The 16,463-nt window shown below is 44.5% G+C and overlaps 1 protein-coding gene across 2 annotated transcripts in view; it reads left to right on the plus strand.

The window, feature by feature from the left end:
* RNF145 (ring finger protein 145) overlaps positions 1–10,825 on the plus strand; it is a 39,951-nt gene extending 29,126 nt beyond the window's left edge. For both annotated transcript variants that reach the window (XM_083181695.1, XM_083181696.1), the window contains exons 7-11: positions 2,516–2,656; positions 5,601–5,783; positions 5,871–6,018; positions 8,053–8,409; positions 9,138–10,825. In XM_083181695.1, the coding sequence (XP_083037821.1) occupies positions 2,516–2,656; positions 5,601–5,783; positions 5,871–6,018; positions 8,053–8,409; positions 9,138–9,602 (1,294 nt within the window). In that variant the 3' untranslated portion in view covers positions 9,603–10,825. The remainder of the gene's footprint in view (positions 1–2,515; positions 2,657–5,600; positions 5,784–5,870; positions 6,019–8,052; positions 8,410–9,137) is intronic.
* The last annotated feature ends 5,638 nt before the right edge of the window (positions 10,826–16,463 follow it).

Below are 16,463 nucleotides of genomic sequence, written 5' to 3' on the forward strand. Positions count from 1 at the left end.
CTTGCAGGGCATGCTGGGATATGTAGATCAACAACAGCTGAGAGCCAAAGGTTCCCCATCCCTGGTCTAAAAAAACAAACAAATGTAAACTCGTCTCAACCTTTTCATTGTCGACCATGTCAATGTGGACCTAGGGTATTTTGACCATTTATAGGTGTTGACCTAGATGTTGCCGATGCAGGGACTGGATACCCCCGGCAATCATCCCGGTACGAGGTGCATTTTGAAACGGGTATAAATTGACTGATTTAATCTCTATTGATGTGGTTAAAACAATTTTCATTTGTGAAACTGATATAAAGGCTTGTTTATACCTGAGTGAGCTTTTGCAGTGTTATCCTAGAGATGGCAGAACCTATTGAAGGGCAAGATTTGGTTTGAAATGTAGCACACAATGGGCGTGATTCTGCACCGCTCGCTAAGCAGCGGCCGTTCGCAGCCGAACGCCCCACCACCACAGAATCTCCTTGGCACAATGTGAGCGGATGTGTCCGCTAGCAGGGGTATGGATCATCACCAGCATTATGGTCGACATGTGTTTAGGTCGACATGAAAAAGTCTACATGGTTTTAAAAATTATTATTTTTTTTACTGTAACGTCAACATAAACACTAAAACGCATCGTGCTTCAGGCACGGTGCCTCGGCACACAATTTTATTCTCCCACCATACCCTAGTGGATGGTAGGGCATAAAATACCGCCTGTCGGCTCAAAACACAGTGAAAAACCCCATGTCGACCTAATGATCCTGTCAACATTACCTATGTCGACATAATGATCCTGTTGACTTAGGTCATGCATGTCGACCATCATGCTGGTGACCCAATGATCCCCACGTGTGCGGCCATTAGCAAGACCATCAAATGATTTCTCCTGCCTTCGGTAATAGTCAGTATGAACGGACTTTTATTTCCTCTGCAAAGCGCAGAAGACAGGACGGGCCCTAACGCCATACTGGGCGTTCCCCTGGTCCAGCCCTGTGCCCACCCCTGGCCCCTCCCTCCTGTGTAACTCGCCAAAGCCGTTCGCTGCCTGGGTTTGCACATGCGCAAACTCAGACCACCAAATTTGGGTGATTAATAGTGTTCCTGAATCGGCCCCAACGTTCACAATTGCAACAAAGTGGTGCAGCGTGAAGTCTTCCTACCTCACTGCGGCCTTTATCTGTCCAGCGCTAGAACGGAGGTTTGTTTTCTTTCAAAATTTATTATCGAAAATGACATTGAGATGAATTTCTTAAACTGTTTTGAGTAGAGTGTAGCATGAAGAGGGATAGCCACTGATAACATGAAAGCAGCTGGAGGTGTGGAATATACATGATGGAGGTTCTCTTTACCAGAAATCATGTTTTTCTTGGACTTCTTCTTGATGATTAATCCCCCATATAATTGATTTTCACTTTTTCCTATCATGTATTACCCTGAAAAGCTCGCCCGTCAGAGGACACGAAGCACAATTTATTGCGTCATTGGGATTCACAGAACCTTATCTTAAGACTCCCCATCAGACATCTTCCTCATAAATCCATCCCTGTCTGTGGTGTGGTCCGGCCTCTTGGCAGTAAACAGTGTTCTGTGCGCTACGTGACCCAGTTACTCTATATTGGCCTGCAAATGTGCAAACACTTAACATCGTTTGTCAGATGCCAATGTTTTAAGCCTGCAGAAAAGTTGACCTGCATTATTTTTTTATTATTATTTATTAAGTTTCTTATATAGCGCACACATATTCCGCAGAGCTTTACAGAGAATATTTGAACATTCACATCCGTACCTGCCCGAGTGGAGCTTACAATCTATATTCCCTACCACATGTACATGTACACGCACACACAGACATTCTAGGGTTAATTTTGTTGGGAGCCAATTAGCCTACCAATATATTTTCTGGATTGTGGGAGGAAACCGGAGTACCCGGAGGAAACCCACGCAACCACGGGGAGAATATACAAACTCCGCACAGTTAGGGCCATGACCTCAGTGCTGGGAGGCAGTAATGCTAATCATTACACCAGGCATGGCCAAACTTTGACCCTCCAGCTGTTGTGCAACTACAAGTCCCATCATGCCTTGCCACAGTTTTGCTATTAGGGAATGCTAAAACTATGGCAAGGCATGCTGGGACGTGTAGTTTCACAACAGCTGGAGGGCCACACTTTGGCCGTGCCTGCATTACATCATCCGTATTGCTGGTTGTCTGTGTAGAGGGAGATCTGTATAAAGCAAAAGTAGTTTTCTGGAAAGGCAGGGTCACGTCGCTATTTTCTGGAAAGGCAGGGTCACGTCGCTATTTGCATGTTCATTTCTAAGTGACTGAAGAAACTGGTGGTAGACACTTTATTCTGTAACGTTTTATGGTGGTATGATTTTAGTTTTCATAGTTATTGTTTTGGTTGTAGAGCTTTCACCTCATTGTTATTACCCAGACTTGTCTCACCACTGTTGGTACATTGCCGCGTAGTGTGCTGGTAAAGAAGTCATTGGTAATCATGTGGTCTCTTATGTTACTTTCCAGCATTGCAGAGTGCTGCAGCACACCGTACTCTCTCCTGGGTTTGGTCTTCACGGTTTCCTTTGTGGCTCTTGGAGTGCTGACCCTCTGCAAGTTCTATCTGCAGGGGTATCGAGCCTTCATGAATGATCCTGCTATGAACAGGTGAGCACATGTCCTAAGATTTCCATGCATCAGTCTCTCGGTCATTTAGTTATGGATTGAAGGATTGGAGCCATTTGTACACAATACCGTCATTGCAGACTAGCCCTTCAGTTCTGCCGGGTGTGGTATATGGTCCCGACAGTCATTAGCCCGACGTTGGGATCCCGACTGGCCGGACTCAGACAGCGGGGCAAGCGCAACAAAGCCCCTTGAGGGCTCGCCACGCTGCGGGCACGGTGGCTCACCACGCTCTTCACCTATTATATTCTCCCTCTATGGGGGTCGTGGACCCCCACTAGGGAGAATAGCCGGTGGCCGTCGGGACCCCCAGTGTCTGGGTTTTGACTGTCGGGATACTGCCGTTGAGGTAATGACTGTCAGGATCCCGACTGTCGGGAAACTGTCCGGCACCCGTTCTGCCGTGGGGTATTTGCTTCCATGTATTTGACTGTTCTTTACTTTTTATAGGCATTTAGCTCCTCAGCTTTATAACCAAATCTATTCTGTGACCCGGTTCTGGACAGGAAGAAATGTAGCTGCGTGGTGCACCTATAGAAGATTTATTAAAATGTAACCTTTATTCATATTTGGTTAAAAGTATAGCGAAAGAAAATTACACAAAACATAGAAGACATACATATTCTTGTTAAAAAAGGATATAAGTTATCCTTACAACGTGGGGCCCCACACTCCTTATTAACAGTTTCCACTTTGATTGGAGTGCATACACTGTCTAGAGGGTATATTAAGTATTATTTATAAATATGTGGCGGACAGTGAACTTATAGATCTCAGCTGAGTTCAAACTGGATCACCCCAATCATTGGGGAAAGAGCGGTGCGACTCCAACCAGTCTGTCAAGGTAGGTGTAACACCCTTCAGTTAGGGTATACAGTGTATTTGGCAGCGTGAAAATACAATTCAAATAGCAAGTGCTTGTGTTTGGGGGCACCGGTAGCCGCTCAGTATGCGGTGCTTACACGCTGACTGTGCGTATCAATAGCAGCGCTGATCCCACAGTCCCTGGAGTGCGGTGTGCTCTAATATGACACGCCGTCTCACAATCAGCAGGACTGTGTAACAGTTCTGATACGTTAAAGTAGGTAGGAGTGCGCCCTCAGCCAACGGGCTGTACGTTCACAAGACCGCTCGGTACCACAATTTTAAACTAGACAGATCAAAATTTTGTACATTTCAATGGGGGTGGGGGAGTGGGGGTAGCCCACGAAGTGTACGGTCGGCGTACGCTTAGCTAGTGAGCTTCGTTGTGGTCCTGACGAAGCTCACTAGCGAAGCGTACGCCGACCGTACACTTCGTGGGCTACCCCCACTTCCCCACCCCCATTGAAATGTACAAAATTTTGATCTGTCTAGTTTTAAATTGTGGTACCGAGCGGTCTTGTGAACGTACAGCCCGTTGGCTGAGGGCGCACTCCTACCTACTTTAACGTATCAGAACTGTTACCCAGTCCTGCTGATTGTGAGACGGCGATTCATATTGGAGCACGCCGCACTCCAGGGACTGTGGGATCAGCGCTGCTATTGATATGCACAGTCAGCGTGTAAGCACCGCATACTGTGCGGCTACCGGTGCCCCCAAACACAAGCACTGGCTATTTGAATTGTATTTTCACGCTGCCAAATACGCTGTATACCCTAACTGAAGGGTGTCACCCCTACCTTGACAGACTGGTTGGAGTTGCACTGCTCTTTCCCCAATGATTGGGGTGATCCAGTTTGAACTCAACTGAGATCTATAAGTTCACTATCCGCCACATATTTATAAATAATACTTAATATACCCTCTAGACCAGTGATTCCCAAACTTTTTGAATCACGGCACCCTACAGTATCAGAATATTTTTTACGGCACCCCTAGGCCAAAAGTTTGTTACCTAGCATTTCAGAAATAAATATTACATTAAATAAGTGATTAAATTTTATCCTTAGGTCCAGTTATGTGGTGAGGAACATTATTCTCTTCTGTTTACCCACATATAGAATAGAATTCCTTTATTCGTCTCACAATGGTGAAATTTCAGTGTTACAGCAAGGTGCACTGATTTTGCCTATTATATTGACTATAAATAATTTGAATTGGTTCTGGACCACCAACCTGAGGCACCCCTGCAAGTGGTCCGAGGCACCCCAGGGAGCCTAGGCGCACAGTTTGGGAACCACTGCTCTAGACAGTGTATGCACTCCAATCAAAGTGGAAACTGTTAATAAGGAGTGTGGGGCCCCACGTTGTAAGGATAACTTATATCCTTTTTTAACTAGAATATGTATGTCTTCTATGTTTTGTGTCATTTTATTTCGCTATACTTTTAACCAAATATGAATAAAGGTTACATTTTAATAAATCTTCTATAGGTGCACCACACAGCGACATTTCTTCCTGTCCAGAACCATGTATACAATCAATTGATGTCCCGTGGTAGCACACCCTCATCCGTTACATGAATTTATGCCACCAGACATTTATTGAGGGGCCACCATTTGATTCAATTTACTCTTCCTGTGCGACTACCATTTCTTTCTCTCAAATATACTATTCTGTGACCCGATTTAACCCTAAGTGCCAAGTGAATTTGTCAAAATAGGTGTAAAAATTGTCAAGCAAACTGTTTTATTTATACTAATGAACTGTAATGTTACCTTTTATAGGAAATATATTCTTTTTTTACACTTTTTTTTATTTGAATCTATATAACAAATGTGAGTGACGCTGCCATTTTTAGCAGATATTTTGCATCTCTCCAACGCAAAGGGTTAATGCAGCACATCACTAAACCGTTGACATCTGGAGCAACCATTTGTGAAAATCTAGAGTAAAGCTGCCCAGCTGTATCTGTCTCGTGAAAGCGGATTATTCAAGATCATGATGTTTGTTTTCTTGTCCTAGTGTGAGCGGTTTGTAACAGGCAGTCTTCTCCCACTCCAGGGGTATGACGGAAGGGGTGACTCTGCTGATCCTTGCCGTGCAGACAGGTCTCATCGAGTTACAAGTAGTCCATCGAGCTTTCCTTCTCAGCATTATTCTGTTCATAGTGGTGGCTTCCATCCTGCAGTCTATGCTGGAGATAGCGGACCCCATCGTCCTGGCTTTGGGAGCATCACGAGACAAGTGAGTAGCGTAAGGACATTGCAGGGCCCGGCGTCCCACAGTGCAGCAATATGTTATACAGTATTTAATCTTCCTTTTATTCTGTAGGAGCCTGTGGAAGCACTTCCGTGCTGTCAGCCTGTGCTTGTTTCTCCTGATATTCCCTTCCTATATGGCCTACATGATCTGTCAGTTCTTCCATATGGATTTCTGGCTCCTGATTATCATATCCAGCAGTATCCTCACTTCTCTGCAGGTACAGGGGATTCTTCATCTGTATAACTAGTCTGGGCTAGCTAGATGATAAGCTGATCCACATTGAGGATGCTGCACAAGGTTGTTGTATGGAGCGTGTCTTGCACGTCCCACAGAGCTGAGTGCATGCAAGCACATAGGATACAGGGACTTCTCTCCACTGGCAGGTGATGCGGCTTTGCTGGCTTCTTAGAGGGCAGTTACCCATGTCGGAGTTCAGAGAGAGAATTGGTAGAATTATGCCTTTCTTCAAACTGCTCTTTTGCTTCTAGTATATTGTTGATGCAAGTGTGAACTAGAAATGACTGGTGCCAAGCAAAGCCCACAAATAAATGTGCTTAAGCCCTGATTTTAGTCTGTTCGGTCCCCGGCGTATTTGCATGTGCCTTCAGCGACTTGCACAGTTACTGAGACATTTGCACGGGGTGGGGGGGTCTGCTCGGGGTCCCCATGCAAACGAAGCAGGCAGCTGCCTGTCTTAAGACGTCAGCCGCCCGCCCCATTCTCTGACCGGAAGGAGCAAATATAGGTCAGTCGAGAATAACATATTTTTGAACAGGGGAAAAAAATAATATTTGATGGTCGGCGACCATTGTATGATTTTGCCTCCGCACACATCCTTGTGAATGGATGTTTACGCAAAACATCTATTCACAAAGCGGCGGGGATGTTTGGACGGCGGCAGGGGGTAGGCATTGGCTCGCCCCGCGGGTGGCGTTGATTGGCTCGCTAAGCAGTGATTTTACGGAACTTAGTGAGTCATCCAGAATCAGGCCCTTAGTTCTGTTTACATAGTTTTTGAACAATCGTTGGCTGGCCCTAATAGTGTTCCCAGTAGAATGGAGGCTGGACCCTGACATGCACAGAGGGTTTCTCTTTGCAAACGCTCCCAAAAAGCAGGTATGGTCGGGGTGTAACCACGTCGGTGTCAATGTGTGTGATGTGCCCAGGATTTTCGCAGGTGCAGGGCTTCCCCCAAGTTCTCTTTATGCTATGCACATGCATATATTCACTGGTGGCAATTGGAAACCGCTTCTTTTTCCACCTGCAGGACTCTGCAACTCACAAGTGGGGACAGCACTGTGTAGTCTTTTACCTGGCTGACATGGGGCTCTTTCAAGTTCCCAATACCTATGCGTACACGTACTGTATTGGTCACTACTCTTAAGCTGGGTACACATTAGACGATCTCGTCCATTAACGATAGTTCTCTATTTCCCTTGAACTGGCTTGGTCTCACTTAAGAATCAATATAGCGCCTAAACAATATCGTTAATGATATCGTTCGGTGACCTCCTCCTGACACGGCTCCAAACATGAGCTCGCTGCCAATATAGGGCAGATCACCACTTTATCACTTCACCAGGCTTGATACATCTGCCCCAGTGTCAGGATTTGTCTGCGTAATGACGGAGGGGGTCATTAACGATCCGCGGGAGCGTGCATCATTAACGATGTGTGTACACATTAGCTGATGTGCACGAAAATAGCATATCGTTAATGATAATTGGCTAACGTGTACCCAACGTTAAAGCTGCCACAGATGTAATTTTAAGAAACCTGTACATAAATTGATGCAATGAGGCAGATGTATTAAGCCTGATGAAGTGCAAGGTGATAATGCACCAGCGGTGTTTAAAAATGACAGTTAGGAGTTGACTGGAGACTCACCTTGCACTTTATCACCACTTTATCACTTTACTAGGATTAAAACATCTGATCCAATTTTAATTAATTGCAGTAACAATGGAAACATTGTCTGTGTACAATTTTTTAATTTGCATTTAAACAAACAGAGAAAAAAACTCTAATACAAGTTCCTTCGGTAGGTAAAGTGCTCTGAATCCATTAACACATATGTCCATTAGGTTCCCTTACCATGCTTTGGTAGGATAATTGGATGTACATTATCTAGTTCTTCTCTATCCACCACCCTGCTGTGTCACCGCTTATTTCCAGTTCTCCATACGGAGGTAGCATACAATATCTGGAAGACCGTACATAATCCCACTCTAACGCTCCTCTCTCTCCGCAGGTACTGGGCACGCTCTTCGTCTACGTTCTGTTTATGATTGAGGAGATCCGTAAGGAGCCAGTTGAAAATATGGACGATGTGATTTATTATGTGAACGGTACCTATCGTCTGCTAGAATTCCTAGTGGCATTGTGTGTGGTGGCCTACGGTGTCTCAGAGACTGTCTTTGGGGAGTGGACCGTAATGGGGTCCATGATCATCTTCATTCACTCGTACTATAACGTCTGGCTGCGGGCACAGCTTGGATGGAAGAGCTTTCTGCTGCGCAGGGATGCTGTAAATAAGATCAAATCCTTACCTGTCGCCACCAAAGAGCAACTGGAGCAACACAACGACATCTGTTCCATATGCTACCAGGTGCGTAGCAGTACAAATCTCAATCTGTTGTTCTAGGGCTGATCTTTGTATAATTTTAGGTCAACTTTATATGCAGTAAAAGTAATGTGCAGTAATGTGGCATTTATTACCTATTTCTGTGATCTGTATGGTACAGTCATACAGTTCATTATCTTGCGGACTTATGGCTTAGGAGACCCGAAAGTAGTAATGTTCTCTATATGGAATAATATTGGGAGGGTTTCATAGCCGACAGGATAGTGAAGGTCCGTTTGCTGACACCGTAATTCCGATTGTTTAAATGCCTGACAGTTGGGATCCCGTTTGAAGGGACTATTCTCCCTTGTTGGGAGTCCACAACCCACATAGAGGGAGAATAGATCCTGTGGCTAGAGCAGCGAACCCGCAAGTGGCTTTTTTGGCTCGCCCCCATGCCAGAGTACCACGTTTGGGATTCCGATGTCGGTATACTGACTGTTGGCCCGTCACACCACACCGATCCGTAAGTCTGTACAGCTTCTGTAACCATGGGAACTACAGGAGTAGTCCAGTTTTTTTCCATGGTTACACAGATGTTGCTAAGGAAAGTGAGACATTCACAGCTGATCTGTAAAATATCCAGCTAATGTGAACATTGAGCCATTCTTTAAAGTTGTCTAACCCAGAAATATTGACTTGATACCAATTTTTACTTAAAATCGGAATTATTTATGAATTGTAATTTCGTCTTTTTTGGTTTGTCCTTGCAGGACATGAATTCCGCCGTCATCACTCCCTGCTGTCATTTTTTCCATGCCGGATGCCTTAAAAAGTGGCTGTATGTGCAGGAGACCTGTCCTCTATGCCATTGCCAGCTAAAGTCTCTGTCTCAGCAGTCAGGGGCTGAGCCTGGTGCAGTTGCAAATCCCGCCCCAGAAGTCAATACAGTCCAACCACAACCAGTAGATGTTACCAGGGGGCAGGTGGCGGAAGCTCCGGCGGAAAACCCGCGACAACAGAGCACTGTAGAAGCGGAGCAGGCAAGAGACACTAACTCCCCCGAGCCTCCAGAGAGTAATCCAGAACAGACAGTGGAGGTTCTGCATAAAGACAATGAAGGGCAGGCTGACCGATCGTGTCTCAGTAGGGCAGCAAACAATTCCAATACACCACAGGACGAAGACTTTAAAGAGAACTGTTTTTCCCAAGCGAGTGGCGTTTGCGCAGGATTCTGATTGTAAGCTTTGCCTCCCAATGGGACTTGTCATTTCAAAGCCAAACCCCATCCTTACCACATGCAGCATTCTGCGTTCCACAAAAGGACTTTAGCACTGACACTCATCAAATCGTATGCAAAATTTTCCCATGTGGATTTCGGTTCCTTTTTTTTATTTTCTATGTTTCAGTGCTGAAGATAATGAAACCATTCTTTCTGACCTCTGCCAACCACTGCCGATGGATGCCGATCACTGCTTATGTTGGTGGGTGCTCTCAATGGGGAAAAGTGTTTGTTTTTGTTTTACCGGTTTTATCCTCCCCATTACTGCTAAAAAAAAAAAAGTTCTGAGAATTATGGCAGATCATCTTTTTATTTGAAGTTACGAGGATTCAAGGCCATCTACATCCACACAGACGGCTCCGATCATGTTTTCTTTCCACAGAATGAACTACAGCATGGGGGGAAGGAGTCGACTCCGCCAGCGTAATTCCTTAGAAGAGGATGCTGCACACTTGCATGCTCACTTGCTTGCACTTGAAGTATACACAATCGGGGAATTTAACGAGGCAGGGACATCACTGGAAAGGTGGACCCTGCACATCATTTTTTTTTTTCTTCCAGTAGTATTGCGCCACAGTGCCATTCAGCCCTTATATGAAGTATTTTTGGAGTTCAGGTGACCACTAATTTGTGGGATGAGCTTCATATCACAGAAGGGGCAATTGAATCGCATTACTGAGGTCTTGTAATAATAAAAAAAAAAACATACAGTGTTAATGGCAATATTTGCACTTTTTGGAAATGAGTACATATCTCTTGTGTATGATCAAATACAGCAAATGCCATATTGAGGCTGGCCGTAGAGCTAGCACTTTGAGATATATATTTATAATTTTAGTTTTTTTTTTTTTTTGGTTTCTTTTCATATTTTGGCCCTGACCAGAATGTTGTGTTCAATTTTTACATTGATCTTTGCTTTAGGTGGAAGGAAAAAAAAAAACCAACAATTTTTTTATGTGAATTTTGATAAAAAAAAACAACAAAACAAAAAAAAATATTAATTTATACTAGTACACATTGGCTGTAAAAGGAAAAAAAAAAGGTTGAGGTCAATCTTTCTGATGTAAAATGTGACTTTTTATTTTAGATAACAGTTTAATTTGCTCTTTTTTTAGTGGTACATTTGGATGTAGACTGACAGACATGGCTGAATGTCTTAATAAATTATATTTAAACATGCGTTACCTTTTGGGTTTTTTTATTCTGGTAAAGAACCGCAGTGTATTTTCTATGTGTGTGTCTATCATGGAAGCAGAGGAGCAGTTGGTGCATGTTATTTGGGTGTCACTGGACTGGTTGCAAACTCTGACACTTAATCTCTCATTGGAGACCAGACTCTGATATTCTGCATGTGCAAGTTTCGATGGTGCTGTGTAAAGGTGCATAAAGTAGGGGGTCAGTCCGTGCACAGATGTATGTATGCACAACACTGGAAGGGCTGATACTAGCATTAGCATAAAGTCACAGATGTTACTGCCTCAGAAGATGCTGAAACAATCACGGCAGCATTCAATGGGTGCTTATTTCTTTTACATAGTAATATTCTTCTCACCAACTGACTTTTTCGTAATATGGAATTATGACTGCAGTAACAATTTTGACACTGACCCTCACTTTCAATTATAGTTTTGGGAAGTGTAATAGAGTAATTTGCTTGCTCTGCCTCCCCTTCTTGTCTATCACCAGCTCCAGTGATTGGCCAAATCAAGATACAGAACATTTCCACTATTTATATTTCAGGCCAGTCATGCAGGTTATGAAGAGAGGCAGCCAGAAGAAAGCACTGAAGCTGTGAGAAATCCATTGTTTAGGCCAGGCATGTCCAAACTATGGCCCTCCAGCTGTTGTGATAATACAGGTACCATCATGCCTTGCCACAGTTTTGCTATTAGGGAATGCTAAAACTATGGCAAGGCATGCTGGGATGTGTAGTTTCACAATGGCTGGAGGGCCATCGTTTGGACGTGCCTGGTTTAGGCAAATGTAAACAAACTGGAGAGAAGTGTAGGCACCTTTACAGAATATGCAGATACCAATAAGATACCACATGAGCTGGATGCAGGAATGTTATGACAGATTGAAGATTGTTATGGCAGTACGGATGGTGTAATGGTTAGCATTACTGCCTCACAGCGCTGAGGTCATGGGTTCAACTCCCACCATGGCTCTAACTGTGCGAAGTTTGTATATTCTCCTCGTGTTTGCGTGGGTTTCCTCCAGGTTCTCCGGTTTCCTCCCACAATCCAAAAATATACTGGTAGGTTAATTGCTCCCAACAAAATTAACCCTAGAATGTCTGTGTGCGTGTATATGCGGTAGGGAATATAGATTGTAAGCTCCACTAGGCAGGGACTGATGGGAATGTTCAAATATTCTCTTTAAAGCGCTGCGGAATATGTGTGCGCTATATAAATAACTGGTAATAAATCAGTTAAGAAACACTGGAGATGATCAGAATAGAGAAATGCTGTAGTTAACCGACCCAATCGTGGTTACGAGCACACGCCTTCAATTATCATATTGGTCGGCCATAACAGATAATATTGTCCATAGTCTCCTTAAACACACTTACAACATAGTTCGCTGCCACCAACCCTATAGGTGTTGGATTATTAACTGACTCAGGGAAAAGAGTAATGTCAGTAGCTATAATAGAGGCCCGTTCGCATACCATTCATTAGTCTGGCCAGTATTTTACATTGTTAAAATAGAATGTCTCAGGTATAACATTAACCCTGCATGCACCATAGGAAACAGGAGAGAAATTCACACATATAAAAACTGGAAACAGGCATAGCAGACCGTATATAGAAGCAATGTATAGCATGTTCTTCAATCCGGCCAAGTGTCTAAGCCCCGCAAACGGAGCGGCATAACAGTAGTCCTGTTCCAAGATCCGAGAGGAGAGCGATGATTCGTCAGCCTCATAGCATTGGTAAATGGACCTGTGTTCCACATAATGTAGAGTAGGAGGAAACCCCAGAAGATCCTTAGTGACACAGTAGCAACCAAGCCCGGTTAGGCGGCACTTCTCTGCAAAGCAGGGCACCTCTGGGGGGGACAAGAATCAGAGCAGCCAGCAACAGGATACATAGAGATATCAGGAGTGGAAGAAGATGAGGGGGTCCATCTCAGTCCCCTCAACCCATTGAGTAGAATCCAAGGAGGACAACTGAGCAGTGAGGGAGACAGTAGAAAGCAGCTGACACAACCTTCTTGACGAGGCACTGATTGCCCGGATGAGGTCAGAAACGGAGACAGCCATTTTATAGATAATGTGTAAAAATGGGTATATCCGGCCAAAGCTGTAAGGGACCAAAGTACTGTAAATAACTGCAACAATGAGAAGGTGGCGGCTAGCACGCCACCCAACTCCTCTCCACTGCAAGTATATTTACGGGTCACAGATAGTTGTTGCAGTAGCATAAGTGGAGGCAGGGTATATGGTCCAAGCAGCAATGTAGAAGCACCACTCCTTTCTATGCCGCAGCCCATTGTGCGCTGGTGTAGGAATTCACAAAATGGACGATGTGCCACGGAGGGCACAGAAAGTGGTATGCCGCCTCCGGACTTATAGGGAGCAGTCCAGACGCCCCTGGAGGGCACAGGATTCCTTGAGCTTTAAAGGAGGAGACTGGAGGAGGACCGCCCACCTTGTCTCCGCAACTCACCCAGCAATACTGCACTGGGAGCGGGAGGTACGCGTCCGGATGTTCTGCACGTGTGGCGGCAGGGGATGCTAGGCCGCAATCTTCCACCGGGTCACGCCGTTTCCATCCTCGACGGTCGGTAAGGAGGAACAGCTCACAGTTGTAGCAGTCTTGTGGGGCAAAGTTTGGTGTCACCCGGGCATAGGATGGGATATTCAGGATAATTAGCAGGGGAGCACAGACACTTCACGTCCTACACGCTTGCTGCCCATGCTCAAGCATTTTTATGGAGTACGTGTGATGTCATCTCCGGCCCTGATCAGCTTGTTTCTATGGCATAGGCTGAGTAGGTACTGGGTTACGCAGAGACGGCACACAGTGGGAAAATCATTTGACGGTGAGTGAGTTGCTAATAGATTTGCAGCCAATCGCTGATCTGCAAAGTATTCGCAGCCTTGCACAGGTTGGGATTTCACAGGTCTGAACCACCCCCTTAAAGCAGTAATGTTTAGTAAGATTAACTCGACCCAGTTTTGCATCACTACCAATGGTCCTATAAATTTGACTGCTAACCTGTCATATTCTTGAAAGTTTCAGAATCCTACAACCTATTACATATGACACATGGTATCCTTAGTAGCTTAGGCCCCTGAAAAAGTAAATTAAGTAAAATACCTATATGAGATGTATCATTGTTCTGAGACCAGAATAGATGAGTAGTGTTAATGTGGGAGGGAATGGGGAGTAACGTACTACATCCTCTGTAATAGTAGATGGCATTATTTCCACCTCCACCACAGTCCAGCACAATAATTCCAATAGAAAAGTCCACCCCACCACGTCACCAAGTCAATAGATGATGTAGGCGGCGCTAATGTCACTGACAAGCCACAGCGACCTCCACCTTTCTCAGGTCCTGACGGATCCATGGGTCTCCTCCACCTGCAGCCCCCTCCTCCTGCTACTCAGGTGGCATGTGTCTCCTCCCAACAGCTTCCTTTCCCGGCACTGTGTGTGATTATCAGTGAAGAAGGCCCACTAAGACGAGCAAGCTCTGTGCATGCTGAAGATCAGGTGAGAGGGAGCTGCTGACTGATGATGATGATTCATACATAGGGTGAAATGTAGTAGGCTGAGAGATTCAGAAAGTGAGAGATTTTGTAAGAAATCCCCAGTTTTTTTTCGAGCGGCAATTATTTACACTGCAAAATCAAACTAGTTTTGCATGGTAAATGATTGCCGCTTTAAAAAAACTGGAACTTTCTTACCAAATCTCTCACTTTCTGAATCTCTCAACATATTAAATTTTCCCCTTAGTGTGTGGACCAGCTATGTAGCAATCATGCATGGTCCTTAACCTGTTTCTCTGCTGACTGGCAAAAAACAGTTTCGTCAGAAGGTGGAGATATGAATCATTGCCCATTTGGGCTAAGTGACTCATCTCTAGACAACCGAGGTAATGCTGTTTTTAAAGTGCTCACAATACTCTATATATGCTATTGGCGCCAGGCTCAGCGCACTCAGAATACCAGTGGTCATATTGCCTGTTTATATAAGGAGAGGTTATGCATGACTCTAACCGCTTTCAATTAATTATATGAAGCTGTTTGTATGGAAGTGGATTGGATATTGCACAACTATAATATCCATCGTATCTTTAAAGGTCCATACACACTGGGCATTTTTGTATAACGATGATGGGGAAAATCGCTGATCGATGATGAGCATAATAAAGAGGTTTAGTTTTTATATATATATATATATATATATATATATATACACACACACAAACAATGAAAATAATATAAGCATGTAACAGCCATTTTGGGTCATCAAATCCAAGGATTATTCCTCCTATCTAAATAATAAGAACCAGTCCCTGCTCATTCTACACAAGAGAGTCCTAGGTGTGGCAGCCATCTTGGGTGTGCTGCATAGGCTATAATGTGTTATTAGCAATACATGAAAATAAGACCGTGGCGTAACTACAATTTGGGAGCCCCCTCGGCCACTAAAATGTGTGCCCTCCCCTCTCCCCTTGCCACTGCATCTGCCGCCTTGTCCATGGTCCGTTCTCCTGTCTGCGGTCCCGGCGCGGCACTCCTCTTATTAGAATGTCACATGCAAAATGGCCACCACCTTACAACAGACCGTTATTTAGGATGCAAGAGAAGGTCGCCGCCTCTTCTAGCATCCATAATAACTGTCTGCTGTAAAGGGGGCGGCCATTTTGAAAAATACATTCCAACAGGAGCCAGAGGAGTGCCGGGTCTGCAGACAGCAGGAAGCTCTGCTGGTCCCGGCCGCAGCAACAGGTAATCAGCAGCAACGGCCCCATTAACAATAGCTTCCGCAGACCCTGCGGCGCCCAAACTTACCTAGCGCCTCCATGCCACCGCGGGGTCTGCAGAGCTATTGTTACGCCACTGAAATAAGACATACAAGGGTAAAATGAAAAGTGACTGACATTATTCCCACTGCAGAATGAGGAATATGGTCTTACTATTTAACTGCTTTATCCATCGTCTCATTTACAACAATTTTAAAGTGTGGTGAAGGGAAATATCAAAAGAGGTTCCAGTCACGTGCACTACTTTACTTCTGAATTCCATACAATATATGTGTGAAGCCCACATGGATCGCTGACACCTCAGGGAGGACCTGATAACTGTGGGCTGTGGTAAGGGTTCCAGTGACATAGACTTTATTGTGGTGCAAAATACACAAATGTAAAATTCAAATATCTAATATCATAGTTTTAATCAAATTTTCTGATATGACCATTATAAATAGAAAACCATAAAATGCGGTGGTATATTAGCATAAGCGCTGTAGCACCAATGTAAATCAGGGACAACATAAACCAAAATCAAATAATATTGCATCTGTTATCAAATAAATCCTGCAAGGTGCATGGGTAATGGCAGCTAATACAGTCACCAGGTATAGGCAGCCAGCACTGTCCATGGTGGTTAACTACAAAATTGTATGTTCAGAGATGCTGGAATGATATCCTTAAAGATGGGAAGCTCCATGGTGATGGTCCGATGGCATAGTTCCACTATTATAGCCATGTGGGAACAGGTGAGTGTGTAGCCACTGTGGTACAAGGCAGGAAGCTGCTGGTGGTACATGAGCGGGGAGCTACTGGAGTGACAGATGGGTAT

This window comes from Crinia signifera, chromosome 4 (assembly GCF_055691185.1).
Source record: "Crinia signifera chromosome 4, ASM5569118v1, whole genome shotgun sequence".
In the NCBI taxonomy this organism is placed as follows: Eukaryota; Metazoa; Chordata; class Amphibia; order Anura; family Myobatrachidae; genus Crinia; species Crinia signifera.